The sequence below is a fragment of the Acomys russatus genome, chromosome 19 (genome assembly GCF_903995435.1).
Source record: "Acomys russatus chromosome 19, mAcoRus1.1, whole genome shotgun sequence".
In the NCBI taxonomy this organism is placed as follows: Eukaryota; Metazoa; Chordata; class Mammalia; order Rodentia; family Muridae; genus Acomys; species Acomys russatus.
Window position 1 is genome coordinate 17,868,235 of NC_067155.1, and position 26,593 is coordinate 17,894,827.

Consider the following 26,593-nt stretch of genomic DNA (forward strand, 5'->3'; position numbering starts at 1 on the left):
CACAAAGTCAGAGCGTTGAGTTTGTGGGAGAAGCTGAAGCGCACAGAGTAGCCGGTCCAGCCGGGAGGTCACAGGGGATTTCTTGGGGGTGCTATGAGTCAGGATCTGTTGGTAAGCGGTCTTATTCACACAGCTCAGAGATGTGATCCGGGGACCTTGGTGACCAGAACCCACTTTGTTGATAAAATGCTGTTACTGGTAGAGTTGGTGTCAAAGTAGTTGAGTGGTCGGCGGCCAGTGAGCTGCACTGGTGAGTACTGGCCTTGGAGGGTACTGGCCTTGCATGTCAATCAGGAAAGTTCACTCAGCCTGGAGATCCACTGCTAAAGACCACACAGAGCCAGGGAGCTATTTAGGTTTTTTGTTTGTTTGTTTTGTTTTTGCTTTTTTGTTTGTTTTTTGTTTTTGTTTTTCAAGACAAGGTTTCTCTGTGTAGCCTTGGCCATCCTGGACTCACTTTGTAGACCAGGCTGGTGTTTTTGCTTTTTAAGCTTTATTATGTATACAGTGCTCTGCCTGCATGAAACTCCTGCACGCCTGAAGAGGGCACCAGAACTCATTATAGATGGTTGTGAGCTACCATGTGGTTGGTAGGAATTGAACTCAGGACCTTTGAAAGAGCAGCCAATGCTCTTAATCTCTGAGCCATCTCTCCAGCCCCATACACTTAGAGGGTTTTGTTGCTGTTGTGGTTGAGATAGGATTTCATTATGTAGTCTTGGCTGTCTCAGAGATCTGCCTGCCTCCGCCTTGAGAAGGCTAGGGACCCAGCAGAAAGGCTCCATGGGACAGCACTAACATCAGGCACAGAAAAGTGGAGTGGGACTCACCAAAGGCCAAGCAGGTGCCAGCCAGGCTCAGTACTACCTGATATGCTCTTGGTGGCCCTGGGAAAACGTCCCTAGTGTCAAAGACATTACTGGAGCTGCAGCTAATGAGAACTGCGGAGGGGGGTGGCGGAGGGGGTGGGCAACAGGCTCCACTTGAGGCAGGTCTCTCTCTACATTGCCCTGGCAGAGAAAGGCAGCAAGCTTCTTGTCCCCCTCCCCTCCCCTCTCCTGCTCCCTCCCTCCCTTCCCCCGACAGGGTTTTTATACATTGCTCTGGCTGCTCTGGAACTCACTCTGTAGATCAGGTTGGCCTCCAACTCAGTGTTCCTCCAATCCGCCCGCCTCTGCCTCTACCAGGATTAAAGACGTCTGCAATCACCCCTGGTTTCACTGTTATTCAGAAGGGCCATGGTGGCGCACACCTTTATTCCCAGCAGTCAGGAGGAAGAGGGAAGGCAGATCGCGACTGAAACCCTGTCTTGGAAAAAAAAAAGGGGTGGGTGCGGTGAGGGGGATGGGACTTTTACTGTGAGGATCCCCCTGCCTCAGCTTCTGGAGCAGCTGGGACTCCAAGCACCAGCCACATCACCACTGTCCCCCACCCCCTCTTTGCGCCTGACTGAGTGTAGCGATAAACAGGCGATGGGCAAAAAACCCTCCTAACCCTGGTAATCTGGGGCTGCGAAGTAGGGACAGGATGAGGAACGGAATTCATCAAGAGGAGGCGGGGCTGACGCTAGCCTGGGCCCTATGGTTTTCCTGGAGGCACAGCTGGAACACATCTGGAGAAGGGAATTGCCCCTCCTTCCCCGAGCCAGGCTCTGCAGCCGGCTGCCCTTTCTCCCTCCCTACCTCCTTGAATACCGGGAATTCCGGCGCCGCTGGGAGCCCAGGCCAGGCTGGGAATTTTCCTACAGTTGGGGGCGGCCGGGAATGTGCAACTGTGCAGAGGGCCAGCTTCAGTCTTGACCTTGGGGGAAGCCACAGTCACTGTGTATGTGAGTGTGAGGGGGGAAAACACAGGACCCAGCAGTGAGGGAGCCTCCAGGCACGGTCCCGGGCTTGCGGGCAGAATGGTATTCAGTAAGAAAGCAGCTCCTTTTATCCAGTCTGGTCTTGGGCTGGTTGACTCACAGTCTCCCACTTGTAACCCTGGTGGCTCTTGGCACTTGGTGGGCAACTCAGGCTGTGAGGATTTGTCCCTGCTCAGCCCTTTCCAGCAATGAGACTAAACAAAGCACTGCTTCTCCGTGCTTCTTTCCTCTTCCTGTTTTTGGGTCGGGAGGGGGTCCCACTCTGTAGCGGAGGCTGTTCCCTCATCTATACCGATTAGTAGTAACAAAGCTGGAGTGATGTCTGTGGTTAGAAGTGCACACTGCTCTTACAGAGGACCCTAGTTTAGTTCCCAGCACCCAAGCTGGTTGGCTCATTACTACCCACCCAGAACCCGAACTCCAGACGCCCTCTTCTGGGCTCCAGGGCCACCTGCACTCGTGTGCATGCACACACACACCAACCCACCAACAAGCCAGGGCTGGGACTAGGTGCTGCGCTGTGGTGGCAGAGCACTTGCCTAGCAAGCCCAGCATTGCTAACAGAAAAGCCATCCTCAGGGTGTCGGGGACAGACTGAGCTCATGGCCAACCTCTCCAAAATGTAAGGTCCTGGTTTGGTTCTCAGTGCAAAACCAAACCAAATGCTGAGGGCCGAAACAGAATAGGCTCACACAGTGACAGCCCTAAAGCCAGGAGCTACGCTGTAATACAGTACAGCCTCTGGGTGCTTAGCCAATGGCTAATAATCAGATTCCTGAGGTCTGTAGATCAGGGCGAGTGTGTGTGTGTGTGTGTGTGTGTGTGTGTGTATACACCCCTGATTAGAATGACTCCCTGGTGAGTCACAGGTTAAGATACCCTTGAGAAATGACAGGATGTGTTTACTGGATGCTAAGACCCATTTCAGGGACTCATTACTTTAAGGACAGGAAAGCCAGCACTCTGAGAGGAATGTCACACACCAAACAGAAAGGAGATTTGAATTTATAGCCCAGACACAGGGATGACTTAGAATTCTAGGGAGCTTTACAGACAGCGAAAGGAGCAGCCGTCTGTCATCCAACAAACTGTTTAAATTATGCAGCCCCGGCAGACTGCTGCTGGGAGGGGCAGGGTCCAAACACAAAACCCCTTTTTGTCTCTCCACGGCTTGAATTATTCTGTGGGAGGCAAGGGCTGCCGAGGAATTGCAGAGCTCCCAACTGAGGAGGGGTGTGGGTGTGGGTGTGTGGTGGACGCTGGACACAATAATCAGAATATTCATGGGAAAAGGGGGGCCTGAGTGCTCCCAGGGAAACGCCCACAACCCCAGCTTAAATCTGCCCTGGTGTCAACACAGAAAGGCCATGGGGTTTTAGGGTACCTGGAAGAACCCCATCAAGGAGAGATGGCAGAGCCGGGTGCGGTGGCACACACCTTTAATCCCAGCACTCGGGAGGCAGAGGCGGGCGGATCGCTGTGAGTTCAAGGCCAGCCTGGTCTACAAAGTGAGTTCAGTCAAGGCTGCAGTCTCGAAAAACCAAAAACCAAAAAAAAAAAAAAAAGAGAGAGAGAGAGAGAGAGAGATGGCAGATGGAAGGACATGTGACAATATTGAGATGGAGAGGTCGATATGGGATGTATTTAGCTTTAAGACTGGAATATGAGAGTTGGATAAAGGCTGGAAAGTGGCCGCGCACGCCTTTAACCCCAGCACTCGGAAGGCAAAGGCAGGTGGATCGCTGTGGGTTCTGGTGTAGCTCAGGCTGGCTTTGAACTTGCTATGGTAGCCAAGGATGGCCACAAATACCTGGTCCTCCCTCTCCACAGATGAAAAGTATACACTCTCAAACCCAATTTTATGTAGTGTTGGGAGTTCAACTTCGTACGGTTAAGCAAGCACACTCTCCCAACAAGCTGCGAGCCCAACGTGAGACATCCCTAAATGTTCCTAGGGAGTTTTCACGTGATGCCACAACAGTGCTCCCTGTCCCCACTCACCGTGTCTTACCAGCTCCCATTACCTCAAGAATGACAAAACACACAGCAGTTCATAAAATTAATTCACAAAATAACCCTGACCGCAGGAAGACCATCTGTGGACACAGATCCCCAGGGCTAGAAAGCTGCAGCCGTATCTGGACCTGTGTCCAGACTCTGGATGTCATAAAGGGCTGGATGGCACCTGGTGACAGTTCTTGAAGCTCAGAAGTCTATTTTTGTTGTTGTTTGTTTTTTCAAGACAAGGTTTCTCTGTGTAGCCCTGGCTGTCCTAGACTCACTTTGTAGACCAGGCTGGCCTCGAACTCACAGTGATCCGCCTGCCTCTGCCTCCTGAGTGCTGGGATTAAAGGCGCGCGCCACCACCTCCCGGCCAGAAGTTTAGAAGTCTAACGTCCAGGCTTACAAATAGAGCCATCAGGAAGGCCCTGGGCCCTGGGAAGGTCCACAGGCTCGTCGGTGGGGAGCTGCCAAGAGAGCAGGGTGGTTTAGCCGGACCTGGGCCTTAGCTGGTCGGAAGCGCCCACCACCTCCAACCTGGATACTGACTGTAGTAGCATAGCTAAGCCTCCTGGCTGGAGGGGCTGGGGGCTGAGGCTGAGGCGGTGGCGAAGGTGCCCGTGATGCGGGGGCAGAGGAGGACCAGTGACTCTGGGAGGCTACCGGGCCCTCCCCCGCAGGTCCCTGACGCCGTGCCAGGCTCTGGCTGATGTACGAAGCTGCCAGGTACCTCGAGAGGGCAGCTGCACTGGGGCCCAGGAGCTGGCGAGTGGAGAGCGACGGGCTATGCGGTGGGGTCAAGTCTGAAGACTCTGGCATAGCAACATGAGAGACTACACCTCTTGGTTTGGCTAAGCCTGTGGTGGTCTGAACTGTGGAAGTTACTAGACCTTGAAAATCCTGAGAGAATTCTTGTTCGGTGAAAGGCACGGTTGGTGTAACATGGCCATCTATTGGGTCCTGTTGGCCCAGTGAAGCCAGTCTGGGAGATGTTGTGTCTACTATGTGGCTGGCCTCTGGACCCAGACAATCTGGAGCTTCTTCCTGCTTGGGGAAAGATGGGGGCGCTTTGGCCCTGCTGTCTGTAAGGCCTCGTGACTGGGACATGGGTATGGCAGCTGGCACCTGAATGTCCCAGGGCAAAGATTTCAGAGGCCCGCAGCTGTCCAGATGGTTTGCCTGTGCAGGTAGAGGCAAGGCGCCAGGGCCCTCAAAGTCTGGGAGGTCAGGTGACAACGGTAGTGGGGCGGTGGCCGGGACCTCATGGTCAGGGCTGCTTGGGTACACTGCTAAGGGGCTGAGGGCTCGGCCGCCACCAGGAGCAGCAGCCAGGCCCTGGTCAACACTGACATCTTTTTGCTCGCTTCCCGGGGCACTGTTTGGGCTCTGGCTGGTCTCACAACCTCCTTGCTTGGGCAAAGGGGCGGTGGCTAAGATCGTAACACCAGCACTTGCTTCCTCGCTGGGCAACGGCACAGTGTTGGGCATTTGGAGGTCTGTGTGACGCTCTTGCCCAGGGAGGCAGTTGGTGCTGGACTGAACCTGGATTTTTGTGTCGTTTCTATGCTCGGTTGAAGGAGTAGCAAGTGGACACTGGCTTTGGAGCCGACTCTGATCAGGTGACGTTGAGGTGGCTGGGACCTGGAGGTCTGGAGGATCTTGCTTGGACAGAAGAGATGGAATCTGGCTGCTCTGGAAGTCAGTTTGTTCAGGCAAAGGAACAGGAGGTGGACAGCAGCTACCCAGATGGTCTTGCTTGGGCAAATCTAAAACACTTAGACTCTGGCCGTTCAGGTCGTCTCCTTGCTTAGACAAAGGTGTGGCACCTTGAACCAGAGCAGCAGGGCCCAGAGGGACGGACTCCTGGGCACAGTTCAGTGGGAAGGCCAGCTCACATACAAGCACATGTCCAAATGCAGGCAGGGGCCCTGTGTGCAAAGGAAAGAGGGTCAAGGGCTAAAGTTGTAGCTCAGCACTAGAGCCCCTGCCTAGAATCCCCCAGTGAGGGGCTGGGGTGTGGCTCAGTGGTAGAGCCCCTGCCTAGAATCCCCCAGTGAGGGGCTGGGGGTGTGGCTCAGTGGTAGAGCCCCTGCCTAGAATCCCCCAGTGAGGGGCTGGGGGTGTGGCTCAGTAGTAGAGCCCCTGCCTAGAATCCCCCAGTGAGGGGCTGGGGGTGTGGCTCAGTGGTAGAGCCCCTGCCTAGAATCCCCCAGTGAGGGGCTGGGGGCGTGGCTCAGAGTGTGGTAGAGGCCCTAGCAACAAGGATAGAAAAAAGTTTAAGTTGGGCGTGGTGGCGCATGCCTTTAATCCCAGCACTGGGGAGGCAGAGGCAGGCAGGTCTCTGAGTTCCAGGCCAGCCTGGTCTACAAAGTGAGTTCAGGACAGCCAAGGCTACACAGAGGGACCCTGTCTCAAAAAAACAAAAAACAAAAAACAAAAACAAACAAACAAAAAAAAGTTTAAGTCACCTGGTTCGGCCTCCTCCTGGGGTGGGCAGGGGGATGGCTGGGGTTGGGCCAGGACTCGAGGTCGGCGGCGGGGCGCGTTGGTGGATGCCCTCGTCTCAGCTCGCTGCATCTGCTGGATCCGCTCGCTGTAGAGCCGAGCCAGCTCTCGCACCCGGGACGCTGACCGCTCCGAATGTGGCACTGCCACCTTCTCGCTGGTGCTGCCTCCACTAAGATCAGAGTCCTCCAGGATCAGCAGAGGTTCCGGGAAGCCGGGCCGGGCCAGCTGCCCCTGCTCCAACGCCTGCCAGGCGCTCCGGATCTCTGAACAAGAACGGTATTCCAGCTCTTCTGGGAATCCTTGGACAAGGGAGGTGCCACCCTGGGTCTGCACAGCTGGGAACGGCACGCCTTCTGTGCCATCTTCCTCCTTCCCATCCCTGCCTTCTGAGGGTGGCTCGCTCAGTCTTCCTGGATCGCTCCCAGCCAACATTTCCCTCCTGGTGGCTAGAGGTTGAGCTGGCTCCGGCAGGGGTCCAGGGAGCCAGGAGCCAAGGGGGAAGGAGTGCGTGCTGGCCAAGCTGGGAATGTCAGACACACTGGACATGGGTGAAAGGCAGGGTATCTCAAAAACGCCAGGAATGTCAGCGAGACTGGGAAGGCAGGGAGCCTCTGGGATCTCTGGAAGGCTGGGCATGTGAAGCATTTCAGCTGTGCTGGGACCTTCCAGCCCCTCTAAGACGTGGAGCGGAGAAGGCTCTCGTTCATCCATCTCCAGCTCTTCCTCCTCCTCCTCCTCAGAAGACTCTCGGCTGGGCAGGGTTCCGAACAGCGGGAGGGGTTCATCTTCCACGGGCCCCCTGGAGTCTCTGGGGAGCTTGGGGATGTCGTGGGTGGCTGGCTGTAGAAGGGACACAAAGGAAGCCAAGCTTTCAGCGGGGATGGATGGGTGGGCCGACCTGGACTGAGGTCTCACTCTGCCTGCCCAAGGCCAGTGCTTCCAGGGTTGCTGTGAAGGCAGTTTCGGCTCACCCCTGAGTCCCTGAGGCCTCTCTGGTTCAGCAGTTCTAGAATCTCCTCAGTGATGGAAGTCCCTGACCGGTCCAGTGTGGGAGGCCCGGCATCCTCCAGGTCTTCAGGCGGGACGGAAGCAGGCGCTGGTGGCTGCAAGCTGGACGGGGCACAGAGCTCTCCTTCACTGCCGGCATGCTGTGAGAAGAGGAGGAGAAGAGACAGGAGTGCTCTGTGCCCCACACTCCCCCGGGAAATCATGAGCCCCACCCCACCCTCTTAACTTTTGAGTCAGGGTAAAATGTGGTTCTGGGATGGAATTCGGGGACTCCTGAATACTTGACGTGCTACCACTGTTATTCCCCTGAAAACCAACCAACACACACACACACACATACACACACACACACACACTTTTTTCTTTTTTTGAGAGAGGGTTTTTCTGTGTAGCCTTGGCTGTCCTGCACTCGCTTTGTAGACCAGGCTGGCTTTGAACTCACAGAGATCCACTTGCCTCTTGCAGGTGCCACCATGCCTGGCTGCTTATTTATTTATATATATATATATATGTGTGTGTGTGTATATATATATATGTATGTATGTGTGTGTGTGTGTGTATTTTTTTTTTTTTTTTTTTGGCTTTTCGAGACAGGGTCTCTCTGTGTAGCCTTGGCTGTCCTGGACTAGCTTTTTAGACCAGGCTGGCCTCGAACTCACAGCGATCCGCCTGCCTCTGCCTCCCAACTCCTTTCTAGTCTAGCTTGAACTGCAGGCACCTGCCAGGACACCTGCCTTAATGCCCCCACCCTTTTACTGAGTCCCATCCAGCCAGATCAGAACTCGCCTGTCGTCAAGGACAACTCTGAATTCCTGAGCTGCTTACACCTCTATCTCCCTGGTGCTGGGATTTCAGGCTTATGCCACCACGTCTAGTTTTATGTGCTACTAAGGGCTCAAACCTAGAGCCCTGTGCATGCTGGGTAAGCACAGAACCAACCTAGCTATGTCCTCAAGCCTTTAATCTTGTGCTCATTTTGACCCAGAATTGTGGTATTTCTTTTCCCCGCCGGAGCTAGGAATTCAGGTGCCAGGCTTTTTTGTTTGTTTGTTTGTTTGTTTGTTTGTTTGTTTGAGACAAGAGCTTCTCTGTGTAGCCTTGGCTGTCCTGGACTCGCTCTGTAGACCAGGCTGGCCTTGAGCTCAGAGAGATCCGCCTGCCTCTGCCTCCCGAGTGTTGGGATTACAGGCATGCGCCACCACCGCCGGCTCAGGTGCCAGGCTTTGACCCTCCCTTACCTTGACTTGAGGCTTCTCTGGGGATGGAGAAGTCAAAAAAAAAAAAAAAGAATAAAGCAAGACATAGGAGGAAATTATTATTCCCTGTAATCGATCAGACATTCCTTTCCTCCCTTTCCATCACCCCCCTCTCACCCCCCCCAACATTCCTGGAAATTGACAAGGACAGACTGACAGACACGGACCAGTCACTAACCGTTCTGGGGGAAAACGACGTAAGTTTCCTTTACGGGCTCTGAGGGAAGGATACAGGATGTTAGGAGGCCAGGCCACTGGATCCCTGGGTCCCCTTCAAGTGGCCAATACTCACCAGACTGCCTGCGGCCACGGCGACTGCCAGAAAGTCTTGGAGACGGAGCTGTGGGGAAGAGATGGTCAGGAGTCCAGCATGAGACCAGCCCTTCAGGCTTGGGGGAGGGGCTGTGGACTCAAACCCACATTCTACCTCAGTTACCTGGGTTCCTCCTGCCAGGGGTGAAACTTCGAGCATCTCGCGGTCGGGGAGAATCCAGTGGGGATGTTGGGGGTTCTGGGATAGGTTTGCTTTTTGGAGTACCTGTGGGGGAAAAGTTGGGGGGGACAAAGCGTCTACTTTCTTGGAAGCGTCTCCTCTCCTGGCATAGGACCACAGCCCTGGCCCCAGGACTCACAGTGCAGGCTGTTTTCCAGAAGGACTTGCTTTGCCTGAAAAACAGGGAGACAGAGGTGATGGAGGGATGGCGCTGGGAGGGCAGACGCTGAGCAACAGCCATCCCCAGAAACGACCGGATGCTTCTCACATGTCAGGATGATGCCAGCCAATCCCTCACCACAGCCCTACAAGGTAGGAGACTGTCCCTCCAGGTGAAAATATTGAAGGCCAGCGACTCCCTGCCCAAGGGCACAGAACAGGAGCCTGCCAGATCTGCGTGCGCATGCGGGCTTAGCCATTAGATAGCATGAGTGCCCCGCCCACACCACAGCCACTTGGCGGTGGGCAGGTCCACACCTTGGCAGGGATGGTAGCTGGATGGTTCTCAAAGAAGAGGCGCTGGAGACAGTGAATCCACAGCTGTTTCTCTTCTTGGTTTTTGGCCTGGGGGGGTAAGGTAGGCAGAGGGTCGGGGATCTGGGTTCTGCGGGGTGCTGAGGGTGGGGGTGGTAGGGGTGGGGGTCAGCCCAGCCCACCCTCTGCGTACCTGGAGCAGGTGCCTGTGCTTGGGGATGGTCAGATCTGACACCTTGAATCCTAAGGGGTCTCGAGGCATCTCGCTCACACTCAAGTTACAACACTGAGGGGGATGGGCAGAGAGGGTGGGGTGCTGAGAGCCTCCTGGCTCCAAACACCCTTCAGAGAATGCTAGGGTTCTGACCTCCTAGAAAGAAGCTCCCCCACAGGCTGTTTAGCTGCTTGTCCTGCCAGTCTGGGCTCTGCCCACTCACTCCCTTACCAGGCTCCTCCCTACATGCATAAAGTGTAATTCCCTCCTCTTCTGGACCATCTATGTATTTGTTTTTTCCAGACAGGGATTTTATATGTAGCCCTGGCTATTCGGGACTTGCTTTGTAGACCAGGCTGGCCTCGAACTCACGGAGAGCCGCCTGGCCCTGCCTCCCCGAGCGCTGGGATTAAAGGTGTGCACCACAGTACCCTCTACACTCCCACATTTTTAAATGATGCTCAGTTGTACCCTCCAGGTATTCTCACTGGATACCTCTGTGGGCAATGGCATTTTGTTTTGTTTTGTTTTTTGAGACAGTGTTTCTCTGTGTAGCTCTGGCTGTCCTGAACTAGCTCTGTAGACCAGGCTGGCCTCAAACTCAAAGAGGTCTGCTTGCCGTGAGTGCTGGGATTAAAGGCGTGCGCCATCATGTCTGGCTACCTTTTTTTTTTTTTTTGAGCTGGTATCTCACACAGCCTGAGTTGGCCTCAGTGCCCTGAATTCCAACATGTTGTCCACACGCAGCGACTGCCAGAGTTACAGGCATGTGCCACTACTGGTTTATTGGGTTGGGATGGAATACACGGTTTTCTTCATGTGAGGCAAACACTCTTCCTACTGAGCCACATTACTGGCTTATGGCTCGTCTTTTTTTTTTTTTTTTTTTTTTTTTCTTTTGGTTTTTCGATACAGGGTTTCTCTGTGTAGCCTTGGCCGTCCTGGACTCACTTTGTAGACCAGGCTGGCCTCGAACTCACAACAATCTGCCTGCCTCTGCCTCCCGAGTGCTAGGATTAAAGGCATGTGCCACCATAGCCGGCTCTTTTTTTTTCTTTTTTTTTTCTTGGTGCCCTGGTTATACTGGACTTGCTTTGTAGACCAGGCTAGCCTCAAATGCAGAGATCTACCTGCCTCGGGCCTCCCCAATAGGGTCCTCCGTTTTGTTTTTTTTGTTTTTAATTCAAGAAAAATACTGGCAAGGCATGACGGCACATGATGTAATCCTCATACCTGGGAGTCTGAGGCAGGAGCAGTACATCAAGTTTGAAGTCAGCACAGCCTACACAGCAAGTTCCAGGCAGCTAAACTATAAACTGGACAGAGGGCTTAGTGAGGGACAGAAGTGTGTGCCAACCTCAAGACCCAAGTTCAATGCCCAGATTCCACAGGTGGCAGGACAGAACTGAACTGGGAGAGCTAACGCCCCCACCGCTCCGCCCTCACATACATACAAGCAAAATAAAATGTGGCTGGGCGTGGTGGCGCACGCCTTTAATCCCAGCACTCGGGAGGCAGAGGCAAGTGGATCTTTGTGAGTTCGAGGCCAGCCTGGTCTACAAACGAATCCAGGACAGCCAAGTCTACACAGAGAAACCCTGTCTTGAAAAACAAAAAAAAAAAAAAAAAAAAAAAATGTGGGATACTACCACATGGCTCCATCTGCTCTTTATTCTGGAAGGCAAACTCGCTGCCTTTGCTTTCTAGCTAAACATCCTCTCACCTTTAATCCCAGCACTTGGGAGGCAGACGTAGGCGGTTATCTGTAAGTTCCAGGCCACTATATAGTGAGACCATGTCTCAAAAACAAATCGCACATGCTCCTGGAAGCCAAGGGCTTTGGATCCCCTGTAGCTGGAGTTCAGGTGTTTCTGAGCAGCCTGGTGTGAATGCTGGCCTTAAATCTGGACCCTTTGTAAGAACCGTCTCTGCAGCCCAAGAAACTTTACTTACTTGCGTACAGGAGGGGTGTACACACCACCAAGTACCAGTGGAGGCCAGAGGGCAGCTCTGTGGCATCTTTACTCACTGGGCCACGGAGCTACCTGCTAAGTTCACTGTTGCTTTTTTTTTTTTAATTGCTTGTGTTGCGTTTTGACACAGGGTCTGGCTCACTCCATAGTCATGGCTAGCTTAGAACCCTCAGAGATCGGCTTGCCTCTGCTGCCATTTGTTTTGGAAATAAGGTCTCATTATGTAACCTACACTGGCCTTGAGCCCCCTTGTAGGTCTGGCTGACCTTCCTTCAGTCCCCTTGACTGCTGGATGTTTAGGTGTGAGTCTAGCCTTTAGTGTTTGACACAGAGTTTCATCAAATTGCCCAGACGGGTCTTGAACTTTCTCTGTAGCCCAGACTAGCCTTGAATCTTTGATCCTCCTGTCTCAGGAGGACCCCCGTTTCATGTCACTGGGCTAAATACGGTCCTTGGAAGCCAGTCTGTCCCCTAACACACCCTTCGGGTATTCAAGTGACTATGTATTGAAGGTCTACCGGTTGTGACAGTCTTGACGCAGACCCCCGCCCCATACTCACAAATATATGGCCCTTGTAGGTATATTCAGGGCCCCGGCGCTTGGCGACAAGCAGCATCCGGGAGAACAGGAAGAGCAGGCGCTCGCCCCCACGCAGCCGGGGGCCTCCCCCGCCGCCCCCGCGGAAGGTGCCTTCCAGCACCAGCTCTCCAAAGGCACTGAGCTCCGGGCCAGTCCAGCCACCCAGCCGCCGCTGCACTTCCTGCCAGGATCACACCAGGCACGGAGACGGGGGCCCAGGTTGGTGGCACACCACACATACAGGCCAGAACAGAGGTGTTAGTGACTGGGACGCGCTGAACGTCTTGCGCTCCCCCCCTACACACCCCCAAGATCAATCCCCAGGGTAGTTTGGCCCAGCCCACCCTGGGGCCACCTGCAGGCGCGCTGCATGCTCTTGCTTGCGTTTCATGTCATTGATGTACCAGGCCACTGCGGTCATGGACACAATAGCTTCCTCCACCACTTCTCGCCCGCCAGTGTCTGGGCCCTCTGCCCAGTGCTTGCCCAGTTCCTGCCAGGCATCCAGCAGGGCACACAGGGTGGAAGAGAAGAAGGAAAGAGAAAAAAAAAAAAAGAAAATGAGAGTGACAGGAGGCAGAGTAACACGAAGGAGAGGAAGGGCTAGAGCACAGAGAACCCAGGAAACCAGGGGTTGACCTAACTGTGATGCCCCCTCCACAAGCCAAGGCCCTAGGTGGGGGTAGGGGGGAGGGAGTGGTGGTGGTGGGGGGGGGAAGACCACAGCTGACCTGCAGCAGGAGATGGTACTTCAGGATGCGCTGAACAGGCTTCAACAAGAAACTCTGAAGAGGCAGGGAGTGACGGAGCTGGGCCTGACGCTCCTGCAGCCACAGAGTGGCTGGCGGGGACAGCTCTCGGAGCACAGTCAGGGAGCTTGATGGGGGGGAGGGGAAGGTACACAGGCACAAATCAGTGGTGGCTGGTGCTCCAGCAGGTGAGCCTGGGTGGGACTGGCTAGTGGCCAGGGTCCCGGAAGATCAGGGCAGGGCAGGTGAGGTGGTCAGTTGTGGCAGGGGCTCCTTCTGGGCTCTGGGTGGGTTGGTGGGTTGGAGGGTGGTGGCTGGGATTAGCTCATGGGAACAGCCTGGCGCCAATCAGGGACTCCCTCCTGCCTCACCTCGGGTAGTTCATGCAGTACAAAGTGTAGATGTCAAAATCCTCGCTCTGCGGGGACACGGGAGGGAGTCAGCACTGCCTAGCTTTCCAGAGGCCCCGCATGACACTCAGTCCAGCCCAGCTCTTCCCTAACCTCCAAGGCCGGTTCCTACTCACTCTTTGCAGGAAGCACTCCGCGATGGCCCCTGCAGTGCTGCAGCCCTCCAAGTCCTCCAGGAGCTCACTGTGCGGGAGGGGGGAGAAGGCAAAGGACCCACTCACCCACCTCCTCTGCCCAGAGAGATCAACAGTGACAAGGAGCCTCAGGCGGCTTATGAGAAAAGCGTGTACCTCCTCCTCCCCCCAATTCTGTCTTTGCATAACTTTCATCCTAAAAGCCCTGTCACAGCTGGCACATCTTGACCTAGGTAGGGAGTGACACCGCAGCCCTGGGAAAGGGGGTGTTGGGAATCCCCGAACAGATGATCTTAAAATTCTGTTGTAAGCTGGGGAGGGGGGGGGGCACTAGCCTGTACTCTCAGCTACTTGGGAGGCAAGGATGGAGGGTGCAGAGTTCAAGGCCAGTGTGGACTGCTTAGTGAAGACTTGTCTCAAGATAAACGAAAAGAGAGAAAAGCTTAGGACACAGCTCACTGATACAGAGCTTGCCCAGTATGTCCAAGGTCCAGGGTTCAAGCTCCATCTTTAAAAAAAAAAAAAAAAAAGGCTCTTACAAGCCAGGCACGGTGCGCCCACCCATAATCTCACCCCAGGAGGCTGAGGCAGGAAAATCTCAATTCTGAGGCCAGCTCGGAGCCCATACTGTCACACACTGGGAGACCTTATTTCAAAAATCCAAGACCAGCTGGGGTGTGGTGGCGCATTCCTCTAATTCCAGCACTTGGGAGGTGGAGGCAGGGAGACTGAGTTAAGGCTGTCCTTGTCTACCTAGCAAGTTCCAAGCCAGCCTAGTTCCTCCAGAACCTGTTTATGCTAAATAGTAAAACCAACCACAAAGGCTGCTCTTGTGATTCTGAGCTGTCGTATCTGCGCCCCGGGCCCCTTCGTCACTAGAGCGAGCAGCCGAGAGTGTCTTAGGGCCCAGGGAACTTGAGCGGTCAATCTGGGAAAGTCTTGGGCACTCACGCCCTATATGACTCTTAGAACCCAGGCCTGACTCAGGTGTGAGAACGGAACTTAGCGCATGGCATCTCTGTGGCTGTATCCTTCCCCACCGTGCCCATCCTGCTCACGCAAGTGCCACCACACCTCACAAGTGCCATCCTTCACAGGGCAGTGAAGAGGCAGTCAGGTTAGTGTTAGAACGCAGCCCCTCCCTGCTGTCACTGCAGCCATGCCCCTTTTGGTCCCCTGAACCCCTTCTGCCCCCCCCCCCACCTGCTAAACTCATAGATGTCCTCAATGTTGGCAAATAGCGTGGCCACTTGCTCCATGTTCAGGCCCAGGGCCCTGCCATCCGTCAGAGGGCCCAGGTAGTCCTGAAGGAAAGACAAGGGGTTACAGAGGCCAAGGGCCTGGGGCCCCGCCTCCGCCCCTCCCTTCAGGTGCCTGCCCACCTCACCTCCACGATGCTGCGAAGGTCATGGACGTAGGCCCGCTCTGTCTCCACGATCTCCCTGGCCACTCGCTCCAGCCTTGAGGGTTTCACTGACCCCTGGATTCCCACAGGTGACAGGTGCAGGCGTATGGGGGGCTCGGGCAGGGGTTCTGGCCCGGAGGCTGAGCAGGCTGGAGATGGGTCCCCCTCAGAGCCCACGGTACTCAAGGAGGTGGAGCTGCCAGAACCCCTCAGGGAAGTCATGGTGGGGCCTGCAGGGGCTGCTAAAGCAGGGAGCAAGTGGTCAGGTCTCCCCCAGGTCTCTCCTCCACTACCCTAACTTGTCGGGTCCAACCCTGTACCTATCAGCCCTTTGGGCTTTAACTCACCTCTTCCGTCAACCACAACTATCATTTATGACTCTGTCCAACCGATCTTGTCCCTCCCATAAGCATAACCCCCTTTCTGTTCAAGTCCAAACTCTTCAGCTCCACGGGGGCCCCCATCCGACGCAACCAATGCAGATCCCTTCACAGGCATCTCTTTTAACAGCCCCCACCCCCTCACACTCAACTTTGTCCAATTACTTAAAGGTGCAGCTGTGGACCTTTGCACACACTGTCCCCTGTGTGCAGAAGACTTCTTTGTGTCCAACTCCTCTGTGTCACAGGGCTGGGCTGTTTTGGCCATGGTGCTGCTGGCAGCACTGGGCCAGCCACAGGAGGGATGCTCAGTGTCCCCTCCTTAGGAAGGACAATTGCCCACAGGCTCCACCTGTCTGGGCGGCTCACCTGTCGGAGTACCACTCACAGCCGCGCAGTCGCAAACTTCACCTTGGTGGCCACACCCGAGCCTAAGGCTGGGTTTGGACAGGCTGAGTCCCCGGGCTCCCTCAGGCATGGCTGAGTGGGCACAACCCCGGACCTACAAAGAGACCCACTTCTTTGGCAACTGTTCTTCGCTGGCCTTGCAGCCCCTCCTAACTCCCAGATAAGGGGATGAAGTTGATCTAAATCCAAGGTGGGGGGGATGGGGGGCGCCCAGAGAGATAGAAAGTGACAGAAGGAAGTGAGCTGAGAAGACAAGCTAAAGATGGAAAGGTTGAGACAAAGAAAAAAGACCGCAAAAATGCCCGAGTCTGCAAGTCCCATCTGTCTAAGGGGCCGGGGTGGGGGTGGGGTGGCCCTCCCCCCCCTCCCCCAGGCTCAGGGATCCTGGGAACTCTCCGGCTCCGGCTGAAGCTGAGGGCGAGGGGCAGGGCTGGGAAAAACCGTGGGCGGGAGAGGCCGCGGGGTCCCAGGGGAGGGCGGAGGCTGGGGGACCGGATGCCAGGGTCCTGCAGACGGCTCCTTACCCCGCCCAGGACTGTTGCGCTGGGGCGCTGGCCCCGAGCCCTTCACCCAGCTCCAGCCGGTTTCCCTCGGCGCCCCAACCGCGGTCCCCACCGCCTGAGCGTCTTCCCCCCCCACCCTCGCCGCCCCCCCCCGAGCTCCCCGATTCCCGCCGGCGCCTCCGCCACCCCCCTCGCCGGCACGCCCCCTCATTGTTCCGCTTCGGCGCCGCCCCCTCCCCCCCAACCCCTCGCTTCCCCTCACCTCCCCGGGAGCCACAGGCCCTGGGGGTCGGGAGTCCGGCGCGTCTGCAAAGTAACGCGCGGTCCCCGGGGGAGCTCACAGCCCGCACTCAGGTTCGTGGACTTGGGGGATCTGGGAATCCAGAATCCGGGGAAGAGTTAGGGTCCAGAGTCCGAAAGTCTCGTTGTTTTAAGTGGAAGATGCCGCAACCCCCTCCACTCGAGTCTCTGGCGGGGGCGCTGGGGACCCGAATTCCTGAGTCTTCTAGGTAGGGCTGCTGTGTTGTAGCGGGGACCGGGATCCCAGAGTCTCCAGAACCCGAGGAGGCAGGGATGAAGTCACCTCCGAGGAGGGACCGCAAGGACTCGAAAACTCCTCGGTCTCCTGGGAAGTGATGACGGATGCTGCGGCCCTAAGTCGTGGCGCGAGGTCCTGTCCCCAAGTGGCTCCTGGACACGGGGCGGACGGGGGGCGGAGGTCTTGGGCTCAAAAAGAGTTGGGACCTCATGGGGATGCGCGGCCGCGGGTTCTACCGGTCTTCGGAGCCCGGCGCGGGACGGGCCTCCATCCCCGGAGCTGACGTCCAGGGGCCCGCGGCTCCTCCGAGAGGGGGGGCCCCCCGCTGGGCACCCGAGGATTCCCGGCGCGCGAACCTGGACCCGCGGGTCTCTTAGGACGAGAGGTCCCGGACGCCTGGGTCCGACACTCCGGCTGTCTCGGGCTCCGGGATGGGTGGCCCCCGGGGCTCTGGGGGCGGCGACGGCGCCGCATCTGGGGCGGGGAGAAGTCGGGTCCCAGATGTGGGGCGGGGGGCGGCCGCCCGAGGCTCTCCTCCCCTCCCCCTCGCAGCCGCCCCGGCTCACATCCTGTTCCCGCCCGCTGGGGGGGAGGGGCCGCCTTCCGGCACGCCCTCCCGTAAAGGGTTAAACGCCCCCCCCCCCCCCCCCCCTCCCGCCCCCCCCCCCCCCCCCCCCCCCCCCCCCCCCTCCCGCCCCTTACTCTGAATATTCGAAGGAGGCGGGCTCGACCGCCGGGCACCGCCCACATTCCAGGCGCCCGGGGAGGAACTTTTGCCTTTTACAGCATGGGGCTCCCCGCGAGGCGTGAGAATCCGGAACAGTTTCAGGCTCTCGTTCCTATTGGTCGGCCGGAGGGCTTTCTCATTTGCATATTCATCAGCTGGGCGGGGCTGCGCCCCAAAGTGGCGGGGCTACGACAACTGACTGAAGGACTTAGCGGCGCGAGGGTGCGGCCGGAGCTCCAGTGGCGCAATCGGTTAGCGCGCGGTACTTATATGTCAGTGCAAGCGTAGGCGATGCCGAGGTTGTGAGTTCGATCCTCACCTGGAGCACTCCTTTTTTTTTTTTTTTTTTTTTTTTCCTTTTTCCTCTCCCCACTTTTCTCTCCCCGCCACCCCCACCTCCGCTTCAGCTCCTTTTTGGTGTTCTCTCGGTCAGTTTCAGACGTCTTCACATTTTATGAACAGACAAACCGATTTACCTTGTTTTGAGACAGAATGGCACCGTGTAACTCTGGCTATCCTGGAACTCGCGCTGCACGCCAGGCTGGCCTCGACCTCACAGAGATCCGCCTGCCCCTGCTTCCCGAGTGCTGGCTTTAAAGGCGTGCGTCACCACCGCCCAGAACCTACAAAACTTTTGAAGAATGAACGTTTCCTTGTAAATTTTTTTTTGCACTGCTTGGTTTGGAACAGTCCGGAAGGTACGGTTTTCATTCCGGTCGCCAGAGGGCAGTATCGCCTCTCATTAGATGGTCTGGGCGTCCAGTGGCCTCTAAATCTCACCTCCTAGGGATGGATGGATGGCACGTTAGTTAGAGCAGGCTCGCCTCCTTTTGTATATTTCTCTACATGAGGTTTATGATTCGCTGCTGCTGCTGCTGCTGCTGCTGCTGCTGCTGCTGCTGCTGCTGCTGCTGCTGCTTCTGCTTCTTCTTCTTCTTCTTCTTCTTCTTCTTCTTCTTCTTCTTCTTCTTCTCTTCCTCTTCTTCTTCACGTCAACACAATACTGAACACTCACTAGCTACCGTTTTTCCTGTCCCCGAAGACTGGACTTTTTACCGAAGATTGCTAAAAATCTTCGAATTAAGTATATTAAAAATGTGACTCTAGCCGGGAGGTGGTGGCGCACGCCTTTAATCCCAGCACTCGGGAGGCAGAGGCAGGTGGATCGCCGTGAGTTCGAGGCCAGCCTGGTCTACGGCTCGAAAAACCAAACGGGGGAAAAAATGTTACCCGGACTGGCTTCAAACTCCTGCCTCGGTCACCATCTTGGAGTGTGAGTGTATCTTTAGATTAGGTGGGGAGATAAATATGGAGCCAGTAAAGTAGGAGGAGATGTAGATTGTCATAGTCGTCAGGGATGGTTCTTATCTTACATGCACGGGCGTTTTGCCCGCATGTCTCTGCACCACACGCATGTCTGGTGCCTGGGGAGATGGGAGGAGGGTGTTATGGTGTTAGATCCTCTGGAAGCGGAGTGACAAAGGGTTGTGACCCTTGTGGTGTAGGGACTCCAACCAGTTCCTGTTAGAGAAGCCGGTGCCCTTTTTTGTTTTGTTTTTCGAGACAAAAAAGAGTTTCTCTGTGTAGACCTGGATGTGTTGGACTCGCTTTGTAGACCAGGCTGGCCTCGAAATCACAGCGATCCGCCTGCCTCTGCCTTCCGAGTGCTGGGATTAAAGGCGTGCGCCACCACGCCCGGCTTAGCCTGTGTTCTTAACTGCTTCTCCATCTCGCCAGCCCCAGGGAAGATTTTATAACAGACACCTGGAGGAGAGGAGCGAGCCATAGGCCATGGGAACAGCCTCTCCACGCCTGAAGATGTGCGTGTTGGTGCAGCAGGTCAGGAGCAAAAGGTGAGAGGGGTGTGTGTGGGTGGCGGGGCAGGCTGCTGCTGAGCTGTGGCGTTTGGACTCTGACCCCTTGTTATTGAACTCTGGTGTTCAGATGTTTCCCTGTCCCTGGTCTCCTAAGGGAAAGCAGCCAAGTGCAGTAGAGAGAGAGAGAGAGAGGAGAGAGAGAGAGAGAGAGAGAGAGAGAGAGAGAGAGAGAGAGAGAGAGAGAAGCAAAGCAAGATGGGCTGTGGTTGAGAGGTTTCCTGGAGGCTGGGGCGAGTTGCAGATGTGGGTGTTATCTCCAGAGTGTGTCTAACAAACAGAAACGGGCTGGTGTTTTTGTTTTCCCCCCAAGACAGGGTTTTTCTGTGTAGCCTTGGCTATCCTGGACTTGCTTTGTAGACCAGGCTGGCCTCAAACTCACAGGGATCCGCCTGCCTCTGCCTCCCGAGTGCTGGAATTAAAGACGTGCGCCACCACACCTGGCTGGTGTTGTATTCTTTTTAAAAATATTTGGGTTTTTTGTTTGTTTTGTTTTGCCAGGCAGTGGTAGCACACACCTTTAATCCCAGCACTTGGGAGGCAGGGCAGGCGGATTGCCGTGAGTTCAAAGCCAGCCTGGTCTACAAAGTGGGTCCAGAGCAGCCAGGGCTATACAGAGAGACGCTGTCTCAATAAATACATATATTTGTTTCTATTTTATGCATAGGAGTGCCTTCCCTGCACATATATAAGTGCACACTGCAAGCATGCCTAGTGCCCAGGAAGCCAGGACAGGGATGGTATGTGTGTGTGTGTGGGGGGGGGGGTGCGCGCACCTGTGTAGAACAAGATACTGTTTTTTGTTTTGCTTTTTTTTTTTTTTTTAAGATTTATTTATTCATTATGTATACAGTGCTCTGCCTGCATGACAGGAGAGGGCACTAGATCTCATTATAGATGGCTGTGAGCCACCATGTGGTTGCTGGGAATTGAACTCAGGACCTCTGGAAGAGGAGTCAGTATTTTTAACCTCTGAGCCATCTCTACAGCCCGATACTGGTTTTTTTTAATCGTTGTTCTTGGAGGGTTCGGGGTGGATGGACAGGTCAGTGCCAGGGCCGGTAGCCTGTGTCGTTCTTCCTTCTAGTGTCCACACGGACACTTCCTGGCAGTGTCCGGCACTGCTAACCATCCTTCTTCTGTCCACCTTCGCGATGTCTCTGGGTCCTTGAGTCTCCCTCTCCCAACCCTGTTCTCCATACCAGGGCCCGAGCCCTCTTCTCACCAGGAAGGCAGTTAAGTTTCCTTGACTCCCGGGAAGACCCAAAGGTCAGTAGAATGGAGTGAAAGACAGGCAGGGCTCGCGGTGAGGGCGAGAGCGAGGTCCAGGGCACAGTCTCGGGAGGGAAAGACGAAGGAAGGGAGAGAGGTGGTTAAGGGGGAAGCAAAGGACCCAGTAGGGGGAAGGAGACTGAGGGAGCCCCGGCTCAAAAAAAAAAAAAAAAAAAAACAAATGGAACGGAAGTCCTAGGGGTTGGGAGACCGAGGCCAAATAAGGGGGTGGGAGGAGCTGGTGGTGGGAGGGAGGGGGGAGAAGAACAGGGGAGGAATGAGAGGGAGGAGGGAGGAAGCGGAGGACAGGGAAGAGGGGCGGGGCCCTGACGCGAGCAGCTTCCGGGCGCAGCCCGCCCAGCCCGGCCCGGCCGCGGGCGCCGTCCCTTTTCCTTGTATGGTCGGAGCCCGAGCCCGACCGACCGAGCTCCGGAAATGCCCGATCGCGGTCGGCCCAAGGTTCCTGGGGTCTGCCCGTGCTACAAGGCCGCTGGTCTTCCGGTGTCTGCGCTCCCCCCACCCCAAGTTGCCAAGGGTCGGTAGCCTGAGATCCCTGGTCTGTAAAGCGCCCCCCTCCGCCGCCCCCGCTCCAATCCGGAAGGGCGGGCGTGTCTATAAATCCTAAACGCTTTTGAGTTTGAGGCAGGGGGATTGCCAAGAGTTGCAGGCAGCTCGGGGTTTCAGGTGGAAATCCAGTCTCCCCCGTCTTCCTCCCCGACCCTCCGCAGGAAAAAAATCCGTACAGAGGCGGGCGAGAGGGCTCCCCGGAGGAAAGGCGCTTGCCGTCAAGCCGTGAAGCCCTAGTTCGATCCCGGGGCCCACCTTGTGGACGAGCCTGGCTCCTGACCTCCACACGACCCGTTAAAAAATAAAATAAAATTAGCCGGGCGGTGGTGGCGCACGCCTTTAATCCCAGCACTCGGGAGGCAGAGGCAGGCGGATCGCTGTGAGTTCGAGGCCAGCCTGGTCTACAAAGTGAGTCCAGGACAGCCAGGGCTACACAGAGAGACCCTGTCTCGAAAAACCAAAGAAAAAATAAAATAAAATAAAATTTAAAAAAGCCAGGCATGGTGGCTTGCGCTTGTCATCCCAGCATTTCAGAGGCTGAGGCAGGAGATTGCCGAGAGTTCTAAGGCCAGCTTGAGCTACGGCTGACTTTGTTTCCAAAATTATAAAGTTAAACTAAAAGTAGTAAGTCCTCTGTCAAAAACTGATGGTCCTCAAACCCACCCAACCCCAAGCCCGGCTCTCTAGGCGGGGTGCACGGTCTCCTAGGTCCCAGCTTCGGGGTGACCCTTGCCCCTGGCCACCCGGGCTCGCGTTCCAGCACATTCCGTCCTCGCCGCCCCGCCCCGCCCTCCTCCCCGCCTCCCTCCCTTGGCCCCGTGGGGACGGAAACATCCCTGCCCGAGCTGGGTCAAGAGCCGGAGGGACAGGACCCGAGCGGCCCCTCCACACCAGGAGAACTGGCTCTCCTTGTTCTCCTCCTGGATGACCTCATCTCGCCACGCCCCCTCAGGTGAACAACCGGGCTGGTAACGTCACTTCCTGCCAGGTAAGCGCTGCCAGGCAGCAAGGCTCCCAGGAAAGGTCTGGAGGTCAGTTTACCCGCCGTTCACATGGCTGTAGGCGGCGAAGACGACAACTTCCATCTCAGTTCACACTCAAGATTTTATTTAAAAATTCCAAAAGGACCCACAAAAATAGACTTGTACGATAGCAATATATTACTTAATATATTATAGAATACTTAACACAGCGTTCATTTCAACATTACAAAAAGATAAAACGAAGTAGACGACCCAATATATATAAATACTATAAAATCTTATTACAATAAATAAAGTCGTCATAAATAAAGGGCCCACTGGCTGGGGGAGAAGGGGTTTGGCAATGGCTTTGGCTATTTGCTTTGGGAGGGAAATTTGAGCACCAGGATTCTCCCTCAGGAGAGGCTTTCACCACCAGACATTGAACCTTGGGTGGGTGGGTGGGGGCGTGGGGTCTAAGTAAAAACTGGGACGGGGTTGTGGGAGCCAGCTCTTCACAGCACTTAAGATTCCAGGAGACCAGAGTTTGGGGGGGAGGGGCTGGTGCACACCTGTAACCCCAGAATTGGGGAAGCTAAGGCAGGATTATCTTGAGTTCAAGGCCGGCCCGGGGTACAGAATAAACCCCTATCTCAAGAACAATCAAAGACCTGGGCTTGGAAGACCGACTGTCAACTGTCCCCTCAAAACATGCGCTACACCTTAGGTACCCTAGAAACTTGTTATCACCCAAACACTGAATTGGCAAACTGGGGAGGGGCCCGCCCCAGCCCAGCAGCACCAGAGGAGTGGGTTAATGCGTTCGGGACCGTCCAAAGGAGGTAACTTACTAACTTTAGGTGTTCCCCCCACTAAGGTCCCCATAGCAACAAGCAGTCCCTCCCCCTTTGAGATCTAGGCCGATCCATAACTGGGTAGGCACCTGTCACTCAGAGACAGAGATGCGATTGAAGATGGGAAGACGCTTTGGGGGCACCGTGGGCTGGGGAGGCCCAAACACCCCGGCCTCAAACACGGGTGAGTCTGACCCACCCAGGCTGCTGCTGCCGCTGCTGGCGTAGTCATCAGGATCGGATCCCAGAGAGTGTGCAGATGGGCTCCGAGCCAGACCACCCAAGGGCCCCCAGATGGTGCTAGGGGTAGTCGACCTTCGGCAGGAGGGGCAGCAGGCTGGGGTAGGGTCTCTTCGAGTCACAGGGGTCCCGGGGGCAGCAGAGAAGGCAGAAGGGGAAAGTGGAAGGTCCCCGGGTGGGGGTGGGGAACTGGAGGGCGAAAAGGAACAGGAAGACAGGGAAGGGCCGGGGAAGGCTGCGGGTGGCGGTGAGGTCCTGCGACCTGAGGGCAGGCCTGAGAAACTGATGCTTTGTCGGAGCACATGGGGCTGGCCGGGGGCAGCCAGGTCCTCGTTGGGGCTGTGGATGAAGTGGCAGCGAGAGCCGTAGGGACAGCGGCCCTGGAGGTAGAACTTGTGGCAGAGTTCCGTTTTGTACTTGGGGTGGCGATTGGCCTGGCGCAGTTCACCCAGGCCGTGGGCAAACTGACACTTGGCCCCGTAGCGACAGCGCCCGCTCTCAGAGTAGGTCCGACAGAGCTCGGTCTTGTATCGAGAGGAGGTGGTGGGAGTTGCGGTAGGCGAAGTAGGTGAGGGCGACAGCTCAGGGCCCGGGCGGGGAGCCAAGGGTGCGAATCCAGGGGGTGGGGGTACCCAGCCGCAGCTTCGGCCCTCCACCAGGCTGGTGGAGCGGCCAGTCAGGCGAGAGGTGACCCCCGATGGGATGGAGTCAGAGTTTATGTTCCAAAGTCCCGAGGAGGACTCGGTTCCTCCGTGGTCGGATGGGTCAGGGCTCAGCGACAGGAGGCTCTGAGAGGCGGAATAAGGTTCGGTTAGGCCACCAGAAAAGGTAAGGTGACGACGCCCCGCCCCAGTTGTAAAACACTTCACGAGCTTGCCATTCTGGTTTGTGGGTTCTCGGGGCCGGGAGCCCCACCCGGCTCACACAAACTCCCGGAGGGGCGGGGGGGGGGAGGAACCTGGTTATAGACATCTGAGTGTTTTCCACACGACTCAAAACTAATCCAGAAGGATCTAGGGAGCCCCATATCCTTCCCCCCGTGCCCGTCCCCCGACGGATCGAGAGGGGGGAACCCCCAAACCAAAGCACACCTCTGTTCCCCAGTTTGGGGCCTCTAGGCCTCCCCGGATATGACCGCCCATCGGGCGCTCCAGTTTCACAACTTGGAGGAGCCGGCCAAAGCCGACCCGGGAGGCCAGATCTCTCTAGAAGTCCGACCGAGTCAAGTCTCCCTGGACCCTACACACCCGGTGGGGCGTCACACCGCGCCGTTGTCTCCCGAAGGGACCAGACAGGTGTGCGGTTGCTTCCGCCCCGCGCGAGTGACAGCAGTGTGCCCCGCTTTCTGTCCCCTGGGGCCCGCGGGTACGAGGGCCGGGGCGCTCGCTCTCTCTCTCTCTCTCTCTCTCTCTCTCTCTCTCTCTCTCTCTCTCTCTCCTCTCCTCCTCTTCTCTCTCTCTCTCTCTCTCACACACACACACACACACACACACACACAATCTCTCTCTCTCTCTTCCAGCCAGTCAGGGCTGGTCTGAGAAGGAAGGCGGGCATCCCGAGCCTAAGATTGGGGCGTTGGGAACCCGGGGGTGCCGTCTAATCAGTACTCACCTCGTAGATGGCAGAGAGGTCCATGGTGGCGCGAAAGGCCATGGAGAAAAGAGACCGGACTGTAGTGTTCGCAGAGTCTTCAGGGGTGCTTGTCCCGCAGCAAGCGGCTTTTGCCTTTTATACGGAGGCCTTGGGGCGTGGCCAAGGGAGCTTCCCGGACGCGCCCCCGCGGCGTAGCCCGGCCAGCCTCCAGCTGGTACTAGGCCCCTTCCGCCCATCTGCTGGTTGGTTAGCATGCAGAATGCGCCTGGGCTTGGCTGGCGGACAGCCCCGGCCCCTCTCGGGCGGTGGCGGTGGGTGTGTATGACTGCCCGGCGGTGATGGGAGCCGGGCGTCTGAGTGGTTTTCAAAGGTTGAAGGCAGTCGGCATTGGGGGGTGGGCGGAGGGGGGAACTGGGACAGAAGTGGGGGACAGGTGACAAGGGCGTGTGTGTGTGTGTGTGTGTGTGTGTGTGTGTGTGTGTGTGTGTGTGTGTGTGTGTGTCAGACGGGGGCGGGGAGAGACAAGCTGGAAGAGACAGAGATGGCTGGAAGCCGAGAGAAAAACAAAGAGACACAGTGAGAGACATACACAAGCCAGGCCCACTGGTTTAGCACTGTAATTCCAGCCACTCGAGGAGGCTGAGGCAGGAGACTGGTAAATTCAAGGTCTGGCTGGACTATACAGTAAGTTAGTTCTAGGGCAGTCTGGGTAACTTAGTGAGATCCTTGTCATAAAAAAGTAAAAAGGTGCCAGGCAGGTGGCGCACGCCTTTAATCCCAGCACTTGGGAGGCAGAGGCAGGTGGATTGCTGTGAGTTTGAGGCCAGCCTGGTCTACAAAGTGAGTCTAGGACAGCCAGGGCTACACTGAGAAACCCTGTCTTGAAAATCCAAAAAAAAAAAAAAAAAAGGAAAAAGGCGCCAGGTGGTGGGGCAAGCCTTTATTTAATCCCAGCACTCGGGAGGCAGAGGCAGGCAGATCTCTGTAAATTCGAGGCCAGCCTGGTCTACAGAGAGTTCCAGGACTACACACAGACAGACCCGAAAAATCAAAACCAACCAACAACAACAAAAAAAACAAGACAGTGGCATATGGCTGGGATCCTCACATTCAGAGGTGGAGGAGATGAGATCAGGTGTTCGATGCCGGGCTCAGCGATTGATTGATGGATCGATTGAGTCCCAGGTGCTATTTCTAGAGAGAGAAACCACTAAGGTGGGGGAGGAGGCAGTGCCAGAGTGAGTACTTAGCAGGGAGAGGGGGCTGGGAGACAGATTTAGGTAAGGAAGCAGGTTACAGAAAGAAGGGAAGGTAAAATAAAAGCTAAAACCCGCCTGTAATCCCAGCACTTGGGAGGCGGAGGCAGGTGGGTCGCTGTGAGTTCGAGGCCAGCCTGGTCTACAAAGTGAGTCCAGGACAGCCAGGGCTACACAGAGAAACCCTATCTCAAAAAACCCAAAACCGAACCAAACCAAACCAAACAAAACGAAAACCCTAAAACCTCTAGGCCCAGAACCTGTAAGACACAGTTGGCCCAGGAAGGAGTACCCCAGCCCTCTCCCTCTCTGAAGTTCAGAAGCGCCCGCCCTTCCAACACCCAAGGCTA

At 56.1% G+C, this 26,593-nt stretch overlaps 2 protein-coding genes and 1 non-coding gene across 3 annotated transcripts; 1 reads left to right on the top strand and 2 right to left on the bottom strand.

Moving 5' to 3' along the window:
* Nucleotides 1-4,240: 4,240 nt before the first annotated feature.
* On the bottom strand, nucleotides 4,241-16,764 carry Plekhg2 (pleckstrin homology and RhoGEF domain containing G2). The gene is made up of 19 exons (XM_051162781.1): nucleotides 16,623-16,764; nucleotides 15,819-15,951; nucleotides 15,052-15,311; nucleotides 14,868-14,968; nucleotides 13,647-13,713; nucleotides 13,492-13,538; nucleotides 13,103-13,247; nucleotides 12,727-12,864; nucleotides 12,352-12,552; nucleotides 9,798-9,890; nucleotides 9,608-9,694; nucleotides 9,270-9,303; nucleotides 9,074-9,175; nucleotides 8,930-8,977; nucleotides 8,816-8,854; nucleotides 8,620-8,636; nucleotides 7,345-7,521; nucleotides 6,334-7,213; nucleotides 4,241-5,793 (listed from the first exon to the last, which is right to left on the bottom strand). The coding sequence occupies exons 2-19, from the start codon at nucleotides 15,925-15,927 to the stop codon at nucleotides 4,283-4,285; spliced, it is 4,056 nt and encodes a 1,351-aa protein (XP_051018738.1). The 5' UTR covers nucleotides 15,928-15,951; nucleotides 16,623-16,764; the 3' UTR covers nucleotides 4,241-4,282.
* A 1,094-nt stretch (nucleotides 16,765-17,858) lies between these two features.
* Nucleotides 17,859-17,952, top strand: Trnai-uau (transfer RNA isoleucine (anticodon UAU)). The gene is made up of 2 exons: nucleotides 17,859-17,896; nucleotides 17,917-17,952. It is a non-coding gene; the product is annotated as a tRNA-Ile (tRNA).
* A 5,199-nt stretch (nucleotides 17,953-23,151) lies between these two features.
* On the bottom strand, nucleotides 23,152-25,029 carry Zfp36 (ZFP36 ring finger protein). Its single transcript, XM_051162040.1, has 2 exons — nucleotides 25,006-25,029; nucleotides 23,152-24,275 (listed from the first exon to the last, which is right to left on the bottom strand). The coding sequence occupies exons 1-2, from the start codon at nucleotides 25,027-25,029 to the stop codon at nucleotides 23,247-23,249; spliced, it is 1,053 nt and encodes a 350-aa protein (XP_051017997.1). The 3' UTR covers nucleotides 23,152-23,246.
* Nucleotides 25,030-26,593: the final 1,564 nt, after the last annotated feature.